This window comes from Scardinius erythrophthalmus, assembly GCF_964197995.2.
Source record: "Scardinius erythrophthalmus genome assembly, chromosome: 3".
In the NCBI taxonomy this organism is placed as follows: Eukaryota; Metazoa; Chordata; class Actinopteri; order Cypriniformes; family Leuciscidae; genus Scardinius; species Scardinius erythrophthalmus.
Genome location: NC_138223.1, coordinates 49,825,076 through 49,847,297, shown reverse-complemented (window position 1 = coordinate 49,847,297; position 22,222 = coordinate 49,825,076). Strand labels below are relative to the sequence as shown.

The 22,222-nt window shown below is 39.1% G+C and overlaps 2 protein-coding genes across 3 annotated transcripts; one reads left to right on the top strand and one right to left on the bottom strand.

Moving 5' to 3' along the window:
- Positions 1-722: 722 nt before the first annotated feature.
- On the top strand, positions 723-2,647 carry LOC308687739 (uncharacterized protein). Its single transcript, XM_081360453.1, has 2 exons — positions 723-848; positions 1,427-2,647. Exons 1-2 carry the CDS (start codon positions 733-735, stop codon positions 2,631-2,633), a joined length of 1,323 nt encoding a protein of 440 aa, XP_081216579.1. The 5' UTR covers positions 723-732; the 3' UTR covers positions 2,634-2,647.
- Positions 2,648-3,314: 667 nt separating this feature from the next.
- On the bottom strand, positions 3,315-5,984 carry LOC308688499 (uncharacterized protein). 2 transcript variants are annotated; one of them, XM_081361600.1, is made up of 5 exons: positions 5,639-5,984; positions 5,367-5,488; positions 4,907-5,070; positions 4,683-4,815; positions 3,315-4,002 (listed from the first exon to the last, which is right to left on the bottom strand). In XM_081361600.1, exons 1-5 carry the CDS (start codon positions 5,718-5,720, stop codon positions 3,496-3,498), a joined length of 1,008 nt encoding a protein of 335 aa, XP_081217726.1. In that variant the 5' UTR covers positions 5,721-5,984; the 3' UTR covers positions 3,315-3,495. The 2 variants fall into 2 exon arrangements, with proteins under 2 accessions (XP_081217726.1, XP_081217727.1); XM_081361601.1 differs by having other exon boundaries at positions 3,315-3,957; positions 5,639-5,982.
- Between the last annotated feature and the right edge of the window lie 16,238 nt (positions 5,985-22,222).

The following is a 22,222-nucleotide window of genomic DNA, read 5'->3' as shown; positions in this document are numbered from 1 at the left end:
TACAGTTTTTACTGTAGAATATACTGCCACATCAAATAAGCTTTTGTTTAGCAATTTTTATATATATATAAAATAAAGTCATCAACTAAGATGTTAGCTGTTCCAATTTTGGCTATATTCAAACTAATGAATACATAGATAGGCCTAAAATGTAGGCCTATAATCATTTTTTTTTTTTTACAAAGAAAGAGTACACTTGAAATATTGTTGAAATTTTAATTATTGTTGTAATTGTAACCTTTTTAATAAAATAGCAAAACATATTTACAAGATAGATGTAAGCAAAATCTTAAATGGTCAATATAAGTCTTCTTCTAATTTTTTGTCCTTGCATTGTGGTTCAGTCAGTCAGAGTCACACCTGAATGAATGGCTAATTATGCAGAGTCATTATGCATAATGGGTGGGACATTTTGTATTCCAAGGTGTAAACCACTCCTCGTTCACGCCTACTCGCATATTGGCTTTCCAAGCAAAACCTGTTTTACATAAATTTAAATCAATGTATTGTTTTATCTGAACGATAAAGCAAGACTATTTTCACATAATTTTGAAGCCAGAACTCGAAGGAAGAACATCCATTAGTCAAAAGTCTTATTCATGCATATTTATTATGAGTTTTGAGGTCTTCTTTCAGCAACTTTCATTTTTATTTTTTTCAATGGGGATGGCTAGTGCCTACGTCATCGTAGCCAAATACGTCACTTCCGTGTCCAAACCGAATTGGGCTAGAATGGTGCAGTGCTGTGTCCCAAGTTGTAACAACAGAAATGATGTCAATAAAACGATTAGTTACTACCGCTTTCCTTTGGATGACAACGAGAAGAGGAGATGGCTTAAACTGATACGGTAAGCTGGATATCTAACCATGAAAAATACATTTAAGTGCGGGCTAGCGCCAGTATTTGCGCTAAACGTTAGCCGAGATAACGTTACCTGTTGCTGTTAACGATGGAGTGGGGCCACATAAAATAATCGAGATTAAAGTCATTATTTACGGGAATAAAGTTGCCATTTACTAGTTTAATGTGACTGAGTTTAAAGTCGTTATTTATGAGAATCAACTAGCTAGTTATTTATGAAAAGTCATATTGTAAGATATTAAACTTTTTTACAAAAAACAAACATTTTACAAGAATGAACGAGATTAATTACGAGATATACGTAATATTTTACAGAATTAAGTCGTTTACAAGTCCTTTTTTTAGATTTACGTGACAATTTACCAGAATAAAGTCAGTATTTACATTTTTGAGAATGAAGCCATTAACAATATAAAAGTCACTATTTATGTATATACAGTTGCCAAATTGTGTTGCTTTTGTGGAACAGGGGTGAGAGGGACAAGGGTTCTGCACTGGCAGAACCTACTTCTTTTTGTTTATCGCCACAGAGTTCTTTATGTAATGTTTTTTTCTTTTATCCAGGCGTAAAGATTTCACACCTAACTACAACTCAAGGGTCTGTGGATGGCATTTTCCACATGGCAAAGCAGCGGGGCCCACACGGTTTGCCTGGAATGAGGGAAAGGCTTTTCCTCACATCAGCCAGCCGACCAAACGGCAAAAGAAAATGCTCCCGGCGACTGTAGAGGACGAAGGAGGAGCTGAACCAGGCCCAAGTCACCTTGACACTGCTCAGAAGACCCCAAGTAGTTCAAGTGTTTTGGTGCTTGAAATTGAGAATAAGATGCTCAGAAAAGAAAATGACAAACTGAAGAAAGAATTGGAGAAACAAAAACAAACATTTTCATTTAGTCAAATATCCTCCCACCCAGACATAGTCAACTATTACACTGGCTTGCCAGATGCTGCCACAGTCTTATTTTTGGAGACCCTTCTTTCCAAATTTGATCTCCAGTATCACTTTGATTGGAACGTCCAAAAAATGCCCTTAATCGATCAGCTGCTCTTGACTTTGATGAAACTCCGACTGAATTGTGGTCTTGTTGACCTTTCTGTGAGGTTTAACTGCTGCCGGGCCACAGTCACCAACATCTTTATCACCATCTCCAGTGCCCTGTATGACATTTTGTATGTCGGCATGATGGAAAACAAAATTCCTTCCAGATTCAAGAACCAAACCTCCCTCCCACATTGCTTCCAACCATTTCCCAATTGTCGGATTGTGCTCGACTGTACTGAAGTACCTGTGTCCAACACAGAAAGTTTGGACACCCAAAGTCATCTGTACAGTCATTACAAAGGAGGTACCACGCTTAAGGCTCTGATTGGTGTGGCACCTAATGGATTCATTACCTTCGCCAGTGACCTGTATGGTGGAAGCACATCGGACAAAGCAATAACAGCAGACTGCGGAGTACTTCAACAGCTAGAAGCAGGTGACATGGTGATGGCTGACAAGGGCTTCACTATTCGTGACATTTTACCTGCAGGTGTTTCACTGAACATCCCAACATTCCTTGTCAACGGACAGTTCACAATGGAGGAAATCAACCACAACAGACTTATTGCCAGTGCAAGAGTTCATGTGGAGCGTTCTATTCAGCGCCTGAAAACATTTCACATTTTGTCATACATTCCGTACCAGTATAAAAAGCATGCAAACAAGATACTGAAAGTGTGTGTTTCTCTCACAAATTTACAGACACCCATCCTCCGTGAAATAGCATGAATTTCCTCTCACTGTTTGCCACAATGCCATCATCAGCATTGATTTTTTCTTTAACTGTATTCCATATGAACTGTATCAATGTTGTTTTTTACTTGCTAATCAATTTTCCTAAACTCACATGTTAAATGTTATATTTTTTTAAAGGTTTGTTATACATATTATCAACACAACTGTGTTTGATCCTCCATAAGCTGAATGAATAATTTTGTTCCGTTTGACAGCCTGGATGCAACTGAAGCTGAACAAGACAATTAAAAAGTCTTCACACTGATTATGTTGCTCCCACTCAATTTATTTGAACTGCATGTTACTGCTTTTCTTTTTCTTTTTTAGAATAAATAAAACAACAAAACACACAAACATCATTTTAACTGGTACAAATGCACAGATATTGATATATACAAATTGGGAGAGGCTACAACATTCAAACTGAAAATAATGCTTTAGAACTAGGAATGTCAAGATTAACTGATTTTTACAATAACCGCGGTCCATAAATCCACTCAAACGCATGAAGTCAATGGCAGGTTCATAAGTTAAATGTGAAAATCTTATTTTCATAGCGGCCAAAGGAAGAGTAAAAAAAAAAAAGGATCATGTGCAGCCGCGTTTGTCACGTAAAAATGGACATGAACCGTGTAAGCACATGGAAAGACATAGATCTTTCAAAAACATCCACATAAATCTGCTTTCTTATAGCTAGCTAGGTAGGTATAGGTATTGCTAATAATGATAATAATAATAATAATAATAATGATATTCTACTGCCTATTTATAAGTTTACTTTTTATTATATTACTTTTTTATATATATTTGAATCCTGACATCCCTATTTAGAACATGTAAACAAATGCAGGGTTAATCATTTAATATCGGAGAGAATATGGGGCAGGAAAATGTCCTTATAAAATATTTCTAAAACACTAATGTTGTTTGCCCAAGCTGGATCTTTATGGATGAACAGAATTACAACATCCAGCGGAGTCCATACCACCAGGTGGCATGTGCCAGCTCCCGTAAGGTACAGGTTGCCCTGAATTTGATGCCAGTAGTTGTGAGTCGGCTTCATTTTCAGTAGGCCAGTAACTTCATCCAGTTTGAGATAAAAGTCCTTTGCCTCTGCTGCCTGAATTATGGTCTTGTTTCTGGCTGCATAAGGACATTTCACCTCAATGATGCAGTCAGCAGATACTGTCCCATCTGGAGAGCCACCAAGCAGGCCACTGTCAGAGAGAAACACTCCGCTCTCCTGGATGGTCACACCAGTGCGCTTCATGTACTCTTCTTTAGCCTTTGGCTCATGAACGATTCCCCAATCACAAGCCTGGGGGTTGAAAGGGAATTTCATACACAATGGCATCACAAGGTGCTTTATAAAGGGAGAGAAGGAAAGAAATATCAGCCCAACCCTTGTAGTACAATCTTTGTTTACACTTGTTTGATTTAAAAATTACCCTAGGGTCTCTATGTGGGTTTTTTCTGCCACCAAAGGGTGATATGTAGAACTAATTGACAATAACCTTCACTGTATTTGAGAGTAAAAACATTTTTGGTGAAGAAACTTAATTGTACATAAATTTTGAATATGTGATAAAAAATAATGTAAACGGTCTAAAATACACTGTGGGCAAATTTACAACCCTTTCAAACCTAGTTTTGGCTGTTTAAAAGCCACAACCATTACAGCTGAAAAAACCTCTGATAAAAAAATTTGATCAACCTTTTTTCCCCAAACACTATTCATCAAGCTCAGACCTGATCAAAACAATTATTTTTTTGTTTTTAAATAATGGATTTTAACCTTGTGAATGCCTTTCATATGTGATTTCACTGCAGTGTCATGGTTGAATGAAAAATTGTGGTTATAATGGGAGTTGCTGGGGAGTATTACTTAAAATTTGATGCTGCAGAAAAAGTAATGTGCCAAAGCAGATGTTTTCACAAGTCTTTGGAAGATCCAGGAGTGTGATAGCATATAACAAATATAACTAAAGGATATGTTTTATTACAGTACCCAAGGGTTAAAAGAACTTTGTGTCCATCACTTACATGAGCTCCTTGCTTGAAGTTGTAATGACCAAGCAGCGTTTTGAATAATGAAGGAGGGTAAGAGTTCCTCTTCACTGCCGCCAACACAAGACCAAAGTTGCTGGCTGTAACTCTCTTCTTGCGATATGCCATCCTGTTATAAAGAAACACACAACAGTTAACCTCACAGTCACTAATGACTTTTAGTACACATGAAATCAATCGATCCTTGTATGTATTATTACCATAAGTCATTCTGAGTTTGCCCAACTGTGGCCCTCTCGATGGCTTCCTTTTGTTGTGGGCTCACAGCAAGGGATGAAAGGAGATGTTGAGCTTTGTCCTCACAATACCCGGAGTTGGCCAATATCCCATCAAAAGTTTTGACGTGATGGCAGGGGTCAAAAGTCTGTCCCAACAAATATCATTGAATCAGAATAACAACAATTAGATCCCTTCATGTCAACATTGTTCACAGACATACATATATTGAGTTGCCTTGTGTACGAAATGCGCGGTTTGAATAAAGTTAAAATTAAAGTCTGAACAGGTTTATGTCTGATTTGCAATTTAAATCTGTGGATATGTCAAACTAAATTTACCATCTTACTAGGGATATCGTCAATCTTTGTAACTGATTTAATGTTGTGTACATGTGAAGTTTCTGATAAAGCAGGACATGAAACAACAAAACACAAGTCAAACCTGAGGCAGTGCAGGAGGTTCTGGAGCTAATATCCAACCCAGACCTGTAAAACGGTCAAGCTGTGCCAGAGATGACGATGCCCATTCTCTGTCCTCCGGGGTGACAGGGCGTTTAATTCCAGCTGAAAAAATAGCATAAAGGATATGATGGTAACTGCTATCTAACCCAGGCTTAGATTTTACTATGAAAAGAAAACATATGGTCATTGTTTTTCCAATGATAACAAAACAGAAAGCATGACAGATATTTCCAAGTTACTCGAAGAACTAACCTTGTGATGTGGAAGGTGCAATCACAGACACTTTCTTGGCCGTGATTTGCTCTGTTTTGGGTGTCGTGGGCCTCTTCCACATACACTCGACATCCGTGCGGGTGAAGTTCTTCTCAGCCCAAATGAGGAGGGCTGCAACATGGTGGCACTTGGACCTCCCGATGGCACAAGAGCAAGAACTTGCCTTCACTTCCTGTCCCTCAACGTGTACCTGAGTGAAATCAACTTTGCTAACCCTCACAAAAAACTCTTAACAATGCTAAGAGGCAAAGCTTTGTAGTGCACTCTGTAAGCCTGCACTGCTAACTTTTTTTTATTATAGTATGTTTATTTTTTTATTGTTTATACTTTTTGCCCCCTGAAGTCTGGTAGTCACTGTATAAGATACCTCCTATATTCACTATTTAATTGTTCGTTTCCTGTCTATTCTGCACACCCTGAGTGTTTTCTTGAGAGCTGAATGTAACAAGTGAATTGTGAGATCAATAAAGGTTTTTCTTATCTTTGTGTTGCACTAGGTGGAGCCAACAACTAGTTAGGTAACGTCTAATCTGTATTGGGCGAGCAATACTTTTCCAGAGTTTTAAGTTGTCAACAAACCATAGGTACTTATTCTAACATAGCTAAGTACAATAGTTAACGTTACACTTGTACAGTAAAGTTAGCTTGGTGGCCGACAGCCTTATGTTAGCGAGGTAACGGTAGCTACTAAAAACTTGTAACGTTTGAACCGTGACAAATGTACAATCTTTTTATGGTAAAGGGCGACAGCTTAATGTTTGATTAACAATTTGTTTTATGCTCATATAAAACAACAAAAGTCATAGAAATTTGTGCCATTTGACGAGTCACTCAAGAGTCGGGACCTCACCTCAACCTCGTAAACTTTACTTTTCATTGAAGCCTGTACTTTCCCTTTCAGACTTCCACCTGCCAGCACACTAACATTTACAACTCTGTTGGAGTTGTACGAGTTCAAACCCTTTTTCACGGACTTTGGGGTGTCCGCAAAATACGATGTCACCGTAAAAAAAGTGACCGGTTCCTTAGCTACTGCCATTGTGTTTACATTAGACGCAGCGGCTTGGACACGGAAGTGATGTCGTGACGTCACACTAGCCATCCCTATAACCACGCATAAGCATTATTCTCTTAAAAATAAAAAAATATACATGCATGGTGATCACATATTTTGGTAGCCCTGTTTGTGCTATATAGAGTGAATTTACACCTTTGCCATTAACATGTTTATAAATAACTGAAAAAAGCACAAATGTCAGAGCATGTCAGAACACCTCCAGGGCCCAGAAAACACCTCAGACTCCAGAGGGTTAACACTGGAGTTTTTGCTGTGTGAGTTCATGGGTGGAATAAATATATGGCAGGACTTTTTCTTTCTGATCCCTGGACTTTCCACCTCTGGATGTTGGTAAGTAGTCGTAAATACGCTGTCATAATAATGTTTGATATAATGTCTTTTCTGCTTGTCAATATTAATCTGATTAGCCCTCTCATGTTCAGTCACTGCATTATATCTGTCTTCTCCAAATGCTTCGCATTTCATTGCTTTCTAATTCAAAACAGGGTGATTAAACACTGTCTGTCACGTGACGTGCTATAGGCCTAGACCTTCAATCAGTTAATCATATTCATATCAGGTTTAAAGTAGTAAAATTAGTTTCAAAGTTGTATTTGTAGTAGAAGCACAGTAAAAACAACATTTACCATGCTTTTAGTAGACACATTAACCTTAGTTTTACTGTGATGGGTGTAGTAAAGGACAGCAACCACAACACTTACCATGTTTTTACCACAGTAACTTTAGTTGTACTGTGATAGGTATAGTAAAATGATAGAAACCACAAAACTTGCTTTCACCTCAGTATTGGTAGTTTAAAAGTGATATTTCTTGTAAATGCATAGTACAACAGTACAACTTGCCATGCTTGTAATGCCTTATCATGTAAAATCCAATATTTGTTAGGTAAATCAGTACTTTTTCCTTTAAATAATCCTATAGGGCAGGGGTCTTCAACTAAAATCGCTTGAGGTCCAGTAAATGAACCCTCCTCACCAGCCGAGGTCCGGACAATTATATACCTAAAAATATGAATTGATGGGTTTTACCAGACTAAAGAAATGAGTGTAGATAACTTTTTTTTTTTTATTGAACAAAATATAATGTTATGGATAAACATATGTCTTTTCATATGTATAAGCAGCCATAAGTAATCCTTCACAAAACTGATCTAATTTTAATGCTGTTCTGTTATGTCCTTTAAGTTGATTTGGTACAAAATATCTGAATTCAACCAGTAACAATGTCTGACAAAAATATGATTAAGGAAACTGTGCAAAATGCCTTCATCTCTAAATGTGCACTAAACATACATTAATTTCAACATTAACAACTTAAAAGGAAAACTAAAGTGCTTTTTTCGGCTGAACTGAGATTAACTATCACAATCAACGCAAACCTCCTTGTATTGTCTCTACTTAACTAAATCAATGTATCTAATGTTGATAATCAGCAATATCATTCAGAAACACATGCAAAAAATAGTGCCACCAGTGTTGGAAAAATTAAAAAGTGCAAGAAACCCTTTATCTCTTATTTTGTACAGTCCATAAAAATGTAAATAACCTCTTATGAAATTTAAATAAAATTGTCTTAAATTCACTGTATTCTCAGTGAACACTCATATGCTCGATGTTGGGCGGCGAATGAGTGAGAGAGGACGACCCGTGTAGATCGCTCATACTGGGCTTTGAGCTCATTTATTTTCTGCGCCCTTACCTCGGACTGCTGAGGATAAGTTTCTTCTAATAAGTGTCTATGTTTAGCTTCGTAATGACATTTAATGTTTCCACTTTGAACAACCGCGACAGACTCGGAGCAAATGAGACACACAGGCCTTGTAACAGTTACAGCTCGATGCAGGAAGAATAAATGCGTATTTTTCCACCAATTATCTCGGAAAACTCGGTTTTCAGCGTCAACTTTACTAATTTTTGAAAATGCCATTGTTTTTCACTCACTGAAAGTTTTATCTCTCTGCGTTTTTCACTCGCTGAAAGTTTCATCTGTCTGCGCGCTCTCTGCTCTCTTCATTGCACGCAATGACTGCGCGTCTGAACGTAGCAACAGTGAGCATAGTAACTGTAGTAGCAACCATAGCAACCCGTTGCGCTGTTGGACCCAAACGGCTCTACTGAGCTGACTTTGATGTGCCTGATATAAATGTGTTTTTATTAGAAAATAGCGGCATTTATTTATTTCATTATGTCAAAAGGCTTCGCGGTCCGTATGGACGCATTTTGCGGTCCGGATTCGGACCGGGGTCCGCCAGTTGGTGACCCCTGCATAGGGGGCTATATTATACATAAAGGTATTTTCTTTTCTCTTTTTTTTTAGCTGAAAAGACCAAAAGGGCCTTTCGGACTCATTCAGTGTTTGAGGAGAAGTAAATAGAGGAGATGGAAAGCTAAAAAGGCAAAACTAGATTCGATTTGAATTATCTATTGATTAGATAAGATTTGCGTCTGTTGTTGATGCCAGTTTCCCATTGAAAGAAATGGAGTTCCAAATTCGTCATAGAGTGGCGCCGAGGGGTGCCTTTGGCCTCCTTGGGAGTGAGAATGGGTTGTGATTATATAATTTGTAACTTACACACTAAACTCATTACAACAAACATTCAAAGTGTGCACATGTTTTAGATTTCAAATTATATCTGTTTATAACTGTGATTATGGATTTATAGATCAGATCAGATAGGAGCAGCACATTAGTCTGTAATCAGATGTGATCTTATTTTTGTTTTCAATATGAATGGAGGGCAACTATCACAAATTAAATGTGACATTTGGTCTGAAAAGAATAGTCAAAGACTTGGAAATGACTCCGATCTTCAACCAGATGGAGGAACTGGATAATATTCTGAATGATCTGATCAAATCTGACTTCTGATATATAATACTGCCTAAATCATAATCATACACTGTTGTTTTGTAGCCTAGAAATCTAGACGCACCCTAGCGGCAGCTAAATTTATTTCGCAGCCAGGTGGGTCTAGCAACTCTCAATAGACCTTCTAGCTGCAAAAACCTAAATTGGGTCAGGCCAATCACGTCGTGTATAGAGTAGGCGGGGGCGGGCTTAACATATGACGACAGAGTTGCGACGGTTGCCACTTGAAAACAAAGAATGACGGCTGCTGATGGAGAACAACGGTCTTTCGAATCGGCTTTGGCCGCGACTCTGGAGGACTTGGAGTTAAGTTTTTCTTTGAGAAAAGAGCAAAGAACGGCACTTAAGTCATTCTTAAAAAAAGGAAGATGTGTTCGTCGTTTTGCCGGCCAGATCTGGCAAAAGTTGAATCTATCAACTAAGCTCCGCTGTTGGGAAAACGCTCTGGTTGGTTGAAGCGCTGTCCTATTGCGTGCAGAGGGAATTTGAAAGACAGCCATTTACCCCGCCCCTCGGATTAAACCGCGTCTATGGTGAGTTTCCAGACTTAACATCTTGATGTAGGTCTGGCTTGCCAGGCTAGTTGTTTTGTTGACCAGAGGAGAACTGAGCGACTGAGTTTTTTTTTTTTTTTTCCTTTCTTCACCTTTTGTCACCTTTTGTCTTGCTTATGTGACAGGTTGATAATCTAACGTTCAGTTTTGCTCATTGGAATTGGGGAACTTGTACGGAGCCCCTAAAGGGACGTGGTGGTGGAAATTTTTTTAGGTTGGGAGAACATTTTTTTGCAAATCTTTTGCGTTCCCTCTCAAAACTTTTGCGTTCCCCCGAGATACTTTGCGTTCCCTCGCAAAACTTTTGCGTTCCCTCGCAAAGATATTTGCGTTCCCACGCAAAACCTGTTTTGAGCTCGGACAGACAATTCCTGTTTAATGTCCCGCTGGCAGTGTTTCAGAGCTCAGTACGTTAATGGAGCGTTTCATAGTGTTTGAACTTGGACTCAGATGCGGTCAGTGCTTAACTCAAGGAGTTCAGTGAATATTCACATAGGCTATTCGAACGTCAAGTCAAGTATTTTAAATAATCTTCTGTGATCTAATTTGGCATCAGATAAAAAAATCAGACAGAAAATATACTATTTGATAGTCTTCTGCACAATGATGATAGTCTATACAGATTAGCATTACATTATAAATATAATCTATTATTATGAAAATACCTGGCATGGCTTGAAAAACACAGGTACAGTAAATCAAATATCATTGCAATCATATTTATTGTCTTCAAAACATCTTTATCTGCATGTTACAGCGATCTCTTGTTAGCTTTGTGTGTATCAGTGACGTCCTGGAATGTCACATGATTATGGCTCTTCTTCATGTTCCATATATGGAATATTTTTGTGCATAATAGCGCCCTCAGGCTATTGGTATGAATTGAAAATACACAGTATCAGAGTATTCAACCGCTCATAATGATTACATCGACGCATTTGGGTATAAATTCAATAATATTATTCCTGTCAATAGAAATATGATGTAAACCTATGAGAATCTATCAATATTTCTCCAAATCTGCACATTTTTGAGCTAAAAGCCCTGAGGGACGTTGTTTTCTGAAGCACTGTCATGACGACAGCACAGAGTTTTTTTTATGAATGAAAGCAGCTGACACGCATTATTCATATTAAAGGTATCGACTCATTTTTTCATTTCATAACTCCTGACATAAATTAAGAAATAACTTTCGCTATAAGTTTCTCAGAATACAATAGTGGTCAAATACTGAAACTTGAGTCTTATATCTTTTTAATGATGTATAGTTTGTCAAGGTATAACATTAAATCTGATAGTAACTTTGAACTAAATAAAAAAAAAAAACGCTTCAGTGCGCGGGCGCACTGGCAACGGTTAACAGGTTAAGAAGGGGACCAGTTCCACCACAGCATACAGTGGAGTCAGTTGAGGCTACCGAGACAGAAACTGGAGGTGCAGTGCAGAAAGGCCCAGGGCCGTCATTGATTAGATGCCACACAGCAGAATTGTTGGCTGACGAGACTGCTAAAAAACTGAAGGACAGTGCTTTTGGGGATTGCTTGGCCATCGAGGTGAAGATAGCAGGTGTCAAAACCAAGTGCCTCTTAGATACAGGGTCAGAGGTGTCCACCATATCCGAGTCACACTTCAGACAGCACTTTGGGGAGCAGAAGTTGAAGTTATCCTCTGCGTGCTGGGTTAAGCTTACAGCGGCCAATGGACTGGACATTCCTGTCTTGGGATGCTTGCAGGCTGATGTAGAATGTCTGGGAAAAGTATTTCCTGGAAAGTGTATATTCGTTCTGACTGACACAAGTCCTGATGTGAAAGAAATGAAAGGGGTGTCTGGGATCATCGAGATGAATGTACTCAGTGAAGTTCAGTCCTTGTTTATCTCAGCTGAGGGGATGGAGAAGATTGACAAGTATAATGGGCGAGATGAAGCCCAGGTCCGGAGAGTGCTTGCTAAAGTTGAGAAAGAAACAGGACATCTAGGGTCTGATGGAAGGATTGGGTATATCAAGATTGCCGGAAGACAGGCTGTCACTATTCCTCCTCGCTGTGAGAAGGTGCTGGAAGGCCGCTGTGGAGTGTCGCCTAGGGTGAATAGTCATGTGCTAGTTGAGCCAGTCGCTGGAGCAAGTTTGCCAAACGGACCTTAGTGGCTCACGTTCTTGCTAAAACAGAGGATGGAAAGGTCCCTGTGCGTGTAGTGAACTTGAGTGGAAAGGCTGTTAGACTTGTTCCCAGATCCAGAGTTGATTCTGTTTATAAGCCAAAGGAAGTAATCACAAAGGACGTGCTTGAATTTGAGGAAGATGATGGAGTACTTCATGTCAAAGAGTTGGTGCAAGACAAAGTTCAAGCTGATAAAAACTCACCCATACCGCTACCAGTTCCTGATGAAGTGAACTATGAAGGACTCACACCAGAACAATGTGAAAGGCTCATTGAGTTGCTATCAAAGCACAGAGATGTTTTCTCCAAAGATAACCAAGATAATGGCTACACCACGGCTGTGGTGCACAATATTCCGACAGGTTAAGCGCCACCGATAAAGCAGCGACATCGTAGAGTACCACCGCAAATATTCCAAGAGGTCAAAAGGCATGTCCAGGGTCTGGTGTCCCACGGAGTCCTTAAAGAAAGCAGTAGCCCCTGGGCATCACCCGCAGTTATTGTTATGAAGAAAGATGGCAGTGTGTGTTTCTGCTGCGATTATCGAAAACTAAACGAAGTAACATATAAGGATGCATATCCGCTTCCACGGGTGGATGAGTCCTTGGATGTGTTGGGCAACGCCAAGCTGTTCTCTACACTGGATTTGACTACTGGGTATTTCCAGGTGGCTGTGAGTGAGAAGGATCAGGAAAAGACAGCCGTCACCACTCCATTTGGGCTGTTTGAGTGGACCAGGATGCCGTTCGGGCTGTGCAACGCTCTGGCAACTTTTCAGCGCCTTATGGGTGTGGTGCTTGGTGACTTGGCCTTTGAGGTTCTTCTTGTCTATCTAGATGATGTCATTATCTTCTCCAGAGATTTTGAAAGCCACAGTGAGAGGTTAGAACTTGTCTTTAACCGGCTAAGACAATATGGTCTGAAGTTAAAGCCAAGCAAGTGCTTTCTTCTAAAGCCCGAAGTAAAGTTTTTAGGACACCAGATCTCTGCAGATGAGAAAGTTAAAGCCCTGGATATGTGGCCAGTTCCTAAAAATGTGAGAGAGGTCAGGCAAGTGCTTGGTTTTATGAGCTATTACCGAAGTTTTGTCCCAAGGTTTGCTCAAATTGCCAAACCACTCCATGCACTGATAAGTGGAGGAAAGACAAGCAAGAACCCAGGAACGTTTACTTGGAGCCAAGAATGTCAGTCTGCATTGGATGAGTTGAAAGGATGTTTGACGTCACCACCAGTTCTGGCATATCCCGACTTCAGTGAACCCTTTATACCAGAGGTCGGGAACCTATGGCTCGCGAGCCACATCTGGCTCTTTGGCAAAAATCATGTGGCTCGCGAGGTCTCTAACCCTTTACCAACAAACCATCGATGAAAAACAATTAAAACACATCAACAGAGATCGGCTCTCTGCAGAAAAAGCAACCAATTACAATTCCCTTGTTGTAGTACAGCCTACTGAAGTTAATGAAAAGTTTATGATAATAATAATATTAAAGTTGTACCGGCAAAAGTGCGTGTTCAGTGCTGTTCGCGAGTGTCACGAGTCACCACAGCAATCAACTAACCGCTTACGTTTCTGTGGTAACCTACAGCTCCTGCACTGGGATTCAAGCTGGCGAAAACCATTCTAGAACAGCAGCAAAAATGTAAAAGTAGACTTTATAAACTTTAATATAACATTTTATTGAAACGGGTGCTTTGCTGCGCATAGAGACATTTCACCCGCTGGTAGGCTACTTTCACTTTTGCCGCAGAGACCCTTTATGTCCTATAAATGTGTCGTATTTTTGATAATCCGCGCAGATTTCAGTTGACGATTCTGTTTAAAGTTATTAAAAACAAAACATGAATGAATGAGAAAGAAAAGAACAGGATGTGCTTTATATTGAAAAGAAATATTAAAAGCGCGATAAGTCGCGAAAGAGAACTGACAGGATACTGTGCGCGCGCTCCGAGCGCAACACGGACAAGCAGCCTTTGTCTTCGGTTGCGCGCCTAAACGGCCAAATAAACACAGAAATATATCAAAATGCTAAGTCGAGTATTCACGTAAACACAGCAGATAGTACTGTGTGCATTCATTCTCTCTCACACGCACACAAAATGGTATATGCTCATCACTTGGTACTCAACCTCACAGTGAAAGCCCTGCAGAATTAATTCCATATTGCAACTTATTTATTGTTTGCTGAATATTTGTTAATAATATTAATAATTAAATAATATTAATAATAATTACTACGGTTGAATTTTTTATTGAAAAAAGCACGTCTTTAATATTAACTTTAATAATATATATATATAGGCAAATTTTTTTCCTACTGTGGCTCTTTTGGAAAAATGCATTATCCAAAAATGAAAAAATGGCTCTTTGGTCAAAAAAGGTTCCCGACCCCTGCTTTATACTTACCACATATGGAAGTCTTCATGGACTGGGAGCAGTCCTCAGCCAGAAACAGGAAGGGATTGAGCGTGTTGTGGCATATGCAAGCAGAGGGCTAAGAGGTTCTGAAAAGAATGACAAAAACTATAGTGCATTCAAATTGGAGCTGCTTGCATTAAAGTGGGCGATCACTGAAAAATTTAGAGAATACCTTATGTATTCAAAGTTTATGGTGATTACTGACCATAACCCACTAAGGTACCTCTACTCAGCTAACCTTGGCGCAGTTGAGCAGCGCTGGGTAGTGCAGTTGGCCGAGTACGACTTTGAAGTATGCTACAAACCTGGCCGACACAACACGAATGCCGATGCCCTGTCAAGGATTCCCTCCAAGGAGGAACCACAGAAGGATGATGATGGGAAGGATTTTATTCGGCTAGGAGCTGATGAAGTGAGAGCATGCTTGTGGCCAGGCAAAAGGGTCAACCAAGAGCAACCTGATGGTAAAGCCGCGGTGCAGGCATCAATAAGAGGAGAAAGGAACGAGGATCCTGTGATCGGCCCCATTTATAAAGCAGTATCTGAGAACAAGAGACTGAGTAGAATGGATCACAGATGGATCACAGAGAATGGATCACAGCTCAGTAATTTGGAGATGGTTCGGATTCACAGTATCAGATGAGGAACAACATCACGTTTTTTTGTAGGGAGTGCAATAAACAAGTTACAGCCAGGGGTGGAAGCACTACAAATCTTTTTCACCACCTAAAACAGTGGCACAAACTGCAGTACGAAGAGTCTTTGAAACTGCGCGCTGCAGAAGTCCCAGCCGCAAGCCATAGACAATGCGAAAAAGCTCCAGCCCTGAAACAAAGCTCACTGCAAACTTCATTTTCCCGCAATGTGCCTTATATAAAGAAAAGTGACAAGTGGTGTACTATAACTAAAGCGGTGTTCTATCACATTGCTAAAGATATGGTCCCCGTTGCAATTGTGGAACAAGTCGGATTCAAAAAGCTACTGAAAACTATGGACCCGAGATATGAGCTTCCCAGTCGCAATTACTTTGCACGAGAAGCACTGCCACAAATGTACACTGAAGTCAGACAGAGCCTTGCTGACCGGCTCGCTAACGTGACCCATTTTGCGTTGACCAGCGATATGTGGTCGAGCAGGACGTGTGAGCCTTACATGAGAGTGACAGTTCACTTCATTCAAGACTGGGAAATGAAAACAGCGTGTCTGCAAACAAGTAATTTTCCCCAGGATCCCACCGGTGAGCACATAGCTGAGGCCCTGCAGGACACAATTGCAAGCTGGAAACTCCAAGAAAAGTATCTGGTTGCTATAACAACCGACAACGGGAGCAAGACTGCACTTGGCTATTGGTGAGTGCAGTGTTTTAAGGAATATTCTGTTATTTTACTTTAAACAAAAACATATTAACCCTGCGCGTTTTGCCGGATTTTCTCCACATTGTAGCACTATAAACTTAAATTACTCCATCATTTATGGTCATACAGAAAAAAGAAATATAAAAAAAGAATCTGTGATATTTCTCCTTTTGTATGTGTCCACTTACAATCAAATCAAAACATTGTGCTTTTGTAAAATAAAGAAAATAAACAGGGTGTGCGTTCTGCCTCTCCGTCGCGGTGAACTTTTTTTTCTTGAGCACGTCAATAAACTGAAACAAAACTCAGCAAATACTTGTAACACATTTATGAGCCATATACCTTTATAAACATTAAGTGTGTACTTTTAAATGATCGGATTCAAAACGAAAACAAATATTCTCTGTTTAAGTAATTTGTATAAAACCAACAAGATGTCCAGCTTCTCAAACGCTTGCTCATTACAGTTAATTTGGCCACGCCCACTCGCGCAAAAGACATTCACATGCAAATCTCCACATGGGACGCGAACGCGCTCGTTACCTCAAAAACAAAACACCAAAACACTTCACAAGTCTCTGCTTTTCGTCGAGCGCCGTGAGCTTACATTGGAATTACCTCAGAAGAAGAAGATTTGAAGACAAGGAAGATGTAAGGTAAGAAATTCTTACATATTAGTTTGTTATTGTTGCATAAATTTCACATTGCAGTTGAACTGTTGCTAGATATATGGTGAATATTATAATATTTAGACCCGTGTTTACTGTTACTGTGTTTGTGGATATCTGCTCAAATGTAGATATGGTAATCATAATGTTTTATATTTGAGCGCGATCGCGTTTGAATGTATCATATTTGGATCGCGATCGCGTTTGAATGTATCATATTTGGAGCGCGATCGCGTTTGAATGTATCATATTTGGTGAAAAGCACCAAACGGCTTCATGTTTTTACTATTATCTCATGCCATATCATCATAACAAATGGAAACATTTGAAGTAACATGATAATCAATATATTTTTCTCTTTATAAATATATTTTGGAAGATATATAGGCTGCTAATATGGTTATTGTTATTATTTTATGCAGCACTGCGCATAGCCTATGCCTATAAGGCACAATAAACCTGATGTTCATTATTATTGGAAACATTTATGTGTGTGTGTATGTATGTGTGTATTCTGTGAATTTTAAAAAGCAATTTTAACCAGAAAAATCTAAAATTTATACCCAAAATCGTGCAGGCCTATAGTTTCTCTTGATATCAGTATGTTCACTCTTTTTTTTTTTAGGGCCCAGATGCCACTCCTGCTGACTTCAACATTCACATGAGTCACTGTACATGAACACGGTAAAGTGAAAATCAAACACCTTGGAAATGAAAGGTATGTACAATGTTTTTAGGGATGGCACAAAGGTCTCTGTCTTTGGATAATAGTTTTCAGTGAGTGCTTTTTTTGTCATTTGTTTTGTATCTTTGGATTATGTTGTGTTGTAAATAAATCCAAACAATTTAAAAGACATTCTTTTTTAAATCTCCTCATTTACAGTATTGTGCAAGGTTGCTCAGCATGATAGGGCCCTGATAGCTCCTAATAGGGCCATTAGGGAGTGTCTTTGTCTTTCTCAGGTGAGAAAAGCTTACATATTAATGAGGTCCCGCATAAGGCTTTTTCACACAAAACACGTCATAAAATTTTTAAATCAATATATTGTCTTATCTAAATGAGCAGTCCGGGTGATTTTCACATAGTTTTGCAGCAAATATTCTAGGCTATGTCATACAATTTTCAAAAGTCTTGTGAAGAAATAATCAGTATGGGTTTTATGACCTTATTTCAGTGAGATTTTTTTTTTGTATTTTCACAAACCACGCATAAATGTCATTATCTCAAAACAACAAACTTTTACACACATGCTGCTGATATATTATTGTAGCAGAGTTTGTGCTGAATACAGTGTAATTAGAATTTAGCCATGAAAATATCACAAGTAACAGAAATAAGCACAAATGTCAGAGCATGTCAGAACACCTCCAGGGCCCAGAAAACAGCTCAGACCTCAGAGGGTTAAAATGTTAGTTTTTCCTTATTTTCCTTTGTGTGTCTGTCTGCAACTTTGTGTTTTATGCTGCTGTTTTGGCCAAGTGTCCGTTGAAATATGTATTGTTAAATATAGGTTAAATAGATTAATAAAACACAAAACTTAAAGTGCTAAATGTTAAATCACTTACAATACAGAATGGTAGATTTCAGACCCATATTAATTAGGTTTCCGTTATTGGATAAGAATTAGTGATGCATTGATGTATTTACCACTTTAATGTTACAGCTGGTAAAGGTGAGATAATTATGACCTTAAAATGCGGGTTAGCCTGTTGATATCATCAAGGTAACATATATTTAGCTATTATGATAGACTATAGTTTTTTAAATTGTGGAGTTTTTAGTGGAGTAGAAATATTAAGTAGCATTCAAAAATAGCATAAATATTAAATACTAAGAACAACAAGAACGGAACATGAGTAAATGTACATTCAGTATAGTCAATTTATAAATTATACAAAAATAATAATACATAAAAATCACTTGCATGATTAAAATTCAGGGAAAAAAAAGAATATAATATTTGATATTTATGATTAGTACTTGTGTTGATTAAAAAAAAAAAAAACTATGAAATGAGAAAATAATATTAATGTAGAATATTTCTAAAGCTTAATTTTGGATTAGTTGTATGAATGTGTTAAAGTGAAACCAGAGTCAAATTTCTCGCATAAGCACGATTTGTTTAATAGTTTTTTATGATTCTGACAGGACATGGCATGAATGACAAGCGTGTCACCCGGGCCATTTCTTTGTGCAAAAGAATTGTAAGCTGTTTTTCGTACAACTGGAAGAAAAGGAGACATCTTGCTGAAGTCCAGATTCAGCTGGGTCTGCCAAGTCACCAACTCATAACCGAGTCTGCCACACGCTGGGGATCCAGGCAGCAGATGATAGAGAGAGTCCTGGAGCAGGAAGGAGCACTGGCCAACGTCCTGTCTAATGACAAAATGACCAGGCACCTTGTCCCTACCTGGCAGGACATAGAGGTCCTAGAAGCAGTCCAAAAGGTCCTGAAACCTCTCCAGGACTTTACTGATGCTTTATCAGGTGAGGAGTACATCACTCTATCATATGTGAAACCTGTGCTGCACCTTTTTAACGAAAGTCTCCTGGCATGTGAAGAGGGTGATCGCGAGCTTTGTAAATCGATCAAGACCAGCATTGTTGAGTACCTCAACAGCAAGTATTCTGACCCAGCCATTACTGACCTTTTGGACATGGCTTCATTTGTGGATCCTCGGTTCAGGGCCGCCTACATCCCAAGAGAAAAAGTCGATGCATTGAAGCACAGAGCTGTCTTGGAGGTGGAGACGCTACTGGCTGATCAGAGCAGCTGTCAACCGCCTTACCTATGTGTGCCCACTGTGCCTGAGCCTGCAGATGGAGAAGCAGCAGTAGCACCAAAAGCTAAGAGACTGGCAAGCTTCTTCAAGAAGCACACCGCCACCACCACTGCACCAACCAAAAGAGGGGGGCTATTGAAAATGAACTGTCAAGTTACTTGCAGTCCGCAAGTGTGGAGAGTAACACTGATCCCCTCAAGTGGTGGAAGGATCATGAAGTTTTCTTTCCATCTCTGAGCCACCTGGCAAAAAAGTACCTCTTGGTACCAGCTACCAGTTCACTCTCCGAAAGGGTTTTCAGCTGCAGTGGCAATATCGTGACCTGCCACAGAGGATCTCTGATGCTGGATGCCGTTGACAGGCTGGTGTTTCTCGCACAAAATATTTAAACGAAGGAGGATACGCTTGTCTGTCTTGTAATGTCTACCTCAAGACAGCATTACTATTTATCAAAGTAAACAAAAGAGGGGGAAAATGTTTATTGAGTTGATAATCTGTTTCTTGTGCAACTGGTTGAGACTGTTCAGATAAGAAATTGAGTTAACAAAAAGGAAAAGGTAATCTCAAGCTGATGTTTAAAAAAAATGTTCTTAAACTGAGCACTTTATTTTGTTCTTTATATGTAAATGCTGCCTTTACTAAGGTTTGTCATATTCTTTTGTAATGTTTGTCATTTGCATATTATTGTTATATTGTTATTTTATTTGTTAGAAAGGAGAAGAAAATCTGTTATTTGATTTTAATAAGCCATTTACAGTTGTCAAACTACAATTTTTTGATATTGTAATTTTCTCATAAATATATTTATTTTAGAAAAAGATTGGCCTATTTTATTTTATAGGCTAATTTTATTTAAGATATTTTTATTTTATTTAAATGTGCACCTTATGGAGCTTTGATTTCAAAAAAGGTACTCCTGTCCTGTTGTTATACAGTATTTTTGTTTACATTTTATTGTTATTTGAACAGCTGAGCATTTAATTATGAACCAGGTGAAGAAACCTGTTTATTATTTATTCATTTGATTTTGCAACTGTTCACTGCAATGGCCGGTTTCAATAAAACTACTTGTGATGTCATATTTGGCTTTGACTTTGACTGAACATTTGCTCTCACTTTGCGGAAAAAAATATTGCGATATATATCGTATATCGATATTCAGCCTAAATATATCGGGATATGACTTTTTGTCCATATCGCCCAGCCCTAGCTCCTATGACCTGCAGTAAAGTTTCAGCTCCATTAGAGGTCCTAGCCATGGATTATACGCAGCTTGAGCAGTCTTCTGGAGGGTATGAAAACGTGCTTGTTCTTACCGATATGTTCACCAGATTCACAGTTGCTGTTCCTACAAAGAATCAGGCTGCAAACACAACAGCAAAAGCGCTGCTTAAGCACTGGTTTGTTTATTACGGCTGTCCGGCTCGCTTGCACTCGGACCAGGGCAGGTGTTTTGAGGCCAACGTGATCAAGGAGCTTTGCAAAGTCTATGGTATAGGAAAAAGCCGTACCACCCCATACCATCCACAGGGGAACTCTCAATGTGAGAGATTCAACCGTACCATGCGTGATTTGTTAAGAACCTTGCCACCAGAGAAAAAGAGGGATTGGAAGACTCACCTTCCAGAGCTGGTAATGGTTTACAACAGCAATGTGCATTCATCCACTGGTTATTCCCCGCTCTATCTAATGTTCGGAAGAGATGCACGTTTACCAATGGATGTCCTTGGGGAAAAGGACCTAGAAGAGGATGAGGTTGATAACCTGGATGAGTGGGTGAAAGGTCATCATGCAAGGTTGAAGACGGCAGTGGAGATTGCAAATGCAGCATCTCAAGAGGCTTCCAGAAAGAGAAAGAGAATTTATGACCGCAAGTCATTTGGAGCTCTTGTGAGGCCTGGAGATCGAGTGCTTCTGCGTAATCACAAACACAGGGGCAGAAATAAAATTCAGGATAAATGGGAAGACACACCATACATAGTGTTAAAGCAAAACCATGCAGACATACCTGTGTTTACGATCAAACCAGAGCAGGGGGGTCTTACAAAGGTTGTACACAGAGATCAGCTTCGGCACTGTTCATTCCCGTCATCCACAACACTGCGTGCATACCGGCACGGTATCAGAGACAAGCCTGAGTCAAACACAGACATGTCGGACATTGTCTGCTTTCCAGAAACTGCACAACACTCCACTTACCATGCACACACAAGGGTGGATTAAGGGGAGTCACAGGAAGTAGGACAGGGTGACAGTGATGAGAATCAGAATGTGATAGCTGAATCAGAGTTGAGGGTACACGATGACTCAGATGATGTTAATGTTTCAGAAGCTGTAAGAGAAAGTATTTCTGAGCTTAGACGCTCTCAGAGGCAAAACAAGAGTATCTTACCTGTGAAGTATAGAAGTGACTATGTTGTAAAATTAGAGTTCAGAGTCTTCTGTAACTTTGGGAAGTATATGAAGTTGTATGTCATGTTTTTCTAACATGCTGTTTTGTGTTTCAGAGATTAATCTGCCAGAGATGTCAATGGAGTGGCAGGGTTTAGCAGGGGGGAATGTCACGGGTATATTATTTTGAAAGGAGATTATATATATATATATATATATATATATATATATATATATATATATATATATATATATAGGGGACTTTTATTTTTGCGAGTGGTCTACT

Excerpts from the sequence above, each read along its gene's own strand:
- LOC308687739 (XM_081360453.1), top strand. The coding sequence starts at position 733 with ATGGTGCAGTGCTGTGTCCCAAGTTGTAACAACAGAAATGATGTCAAT. Across the intron at positions 849-1,426 it reads AGATGGCTTAAACTGATACG|GCGTAAAGATTTCACACCTA; the intron begins GTAAGCTGGATA and ends TCTTTTATCCAG.
- LOC308688499 (XM_081361600.1), bottom strand. The coding sequence starts at position 5,720 with ATGTGGAAGAGGCCCACGACACCCAAAACAGAGCAAATCACGGCCAAG. Across the intron at positions 5,071-5,366 it reads AACCTCCTGCACTGCCTCAG|ACTTTTGACCCCTGCCATCA; the intron begins GTTTGACTTGTG and ends TTGTTGGGACAG. Across the intron at positions 4,003-4,682 it reads ACTTCAAGCAAGGAGCTCAT|CACCTTGTGATGCCATTGTG; the intron begins GTAAGTGATGGA and ends CCCTTTATAAAG.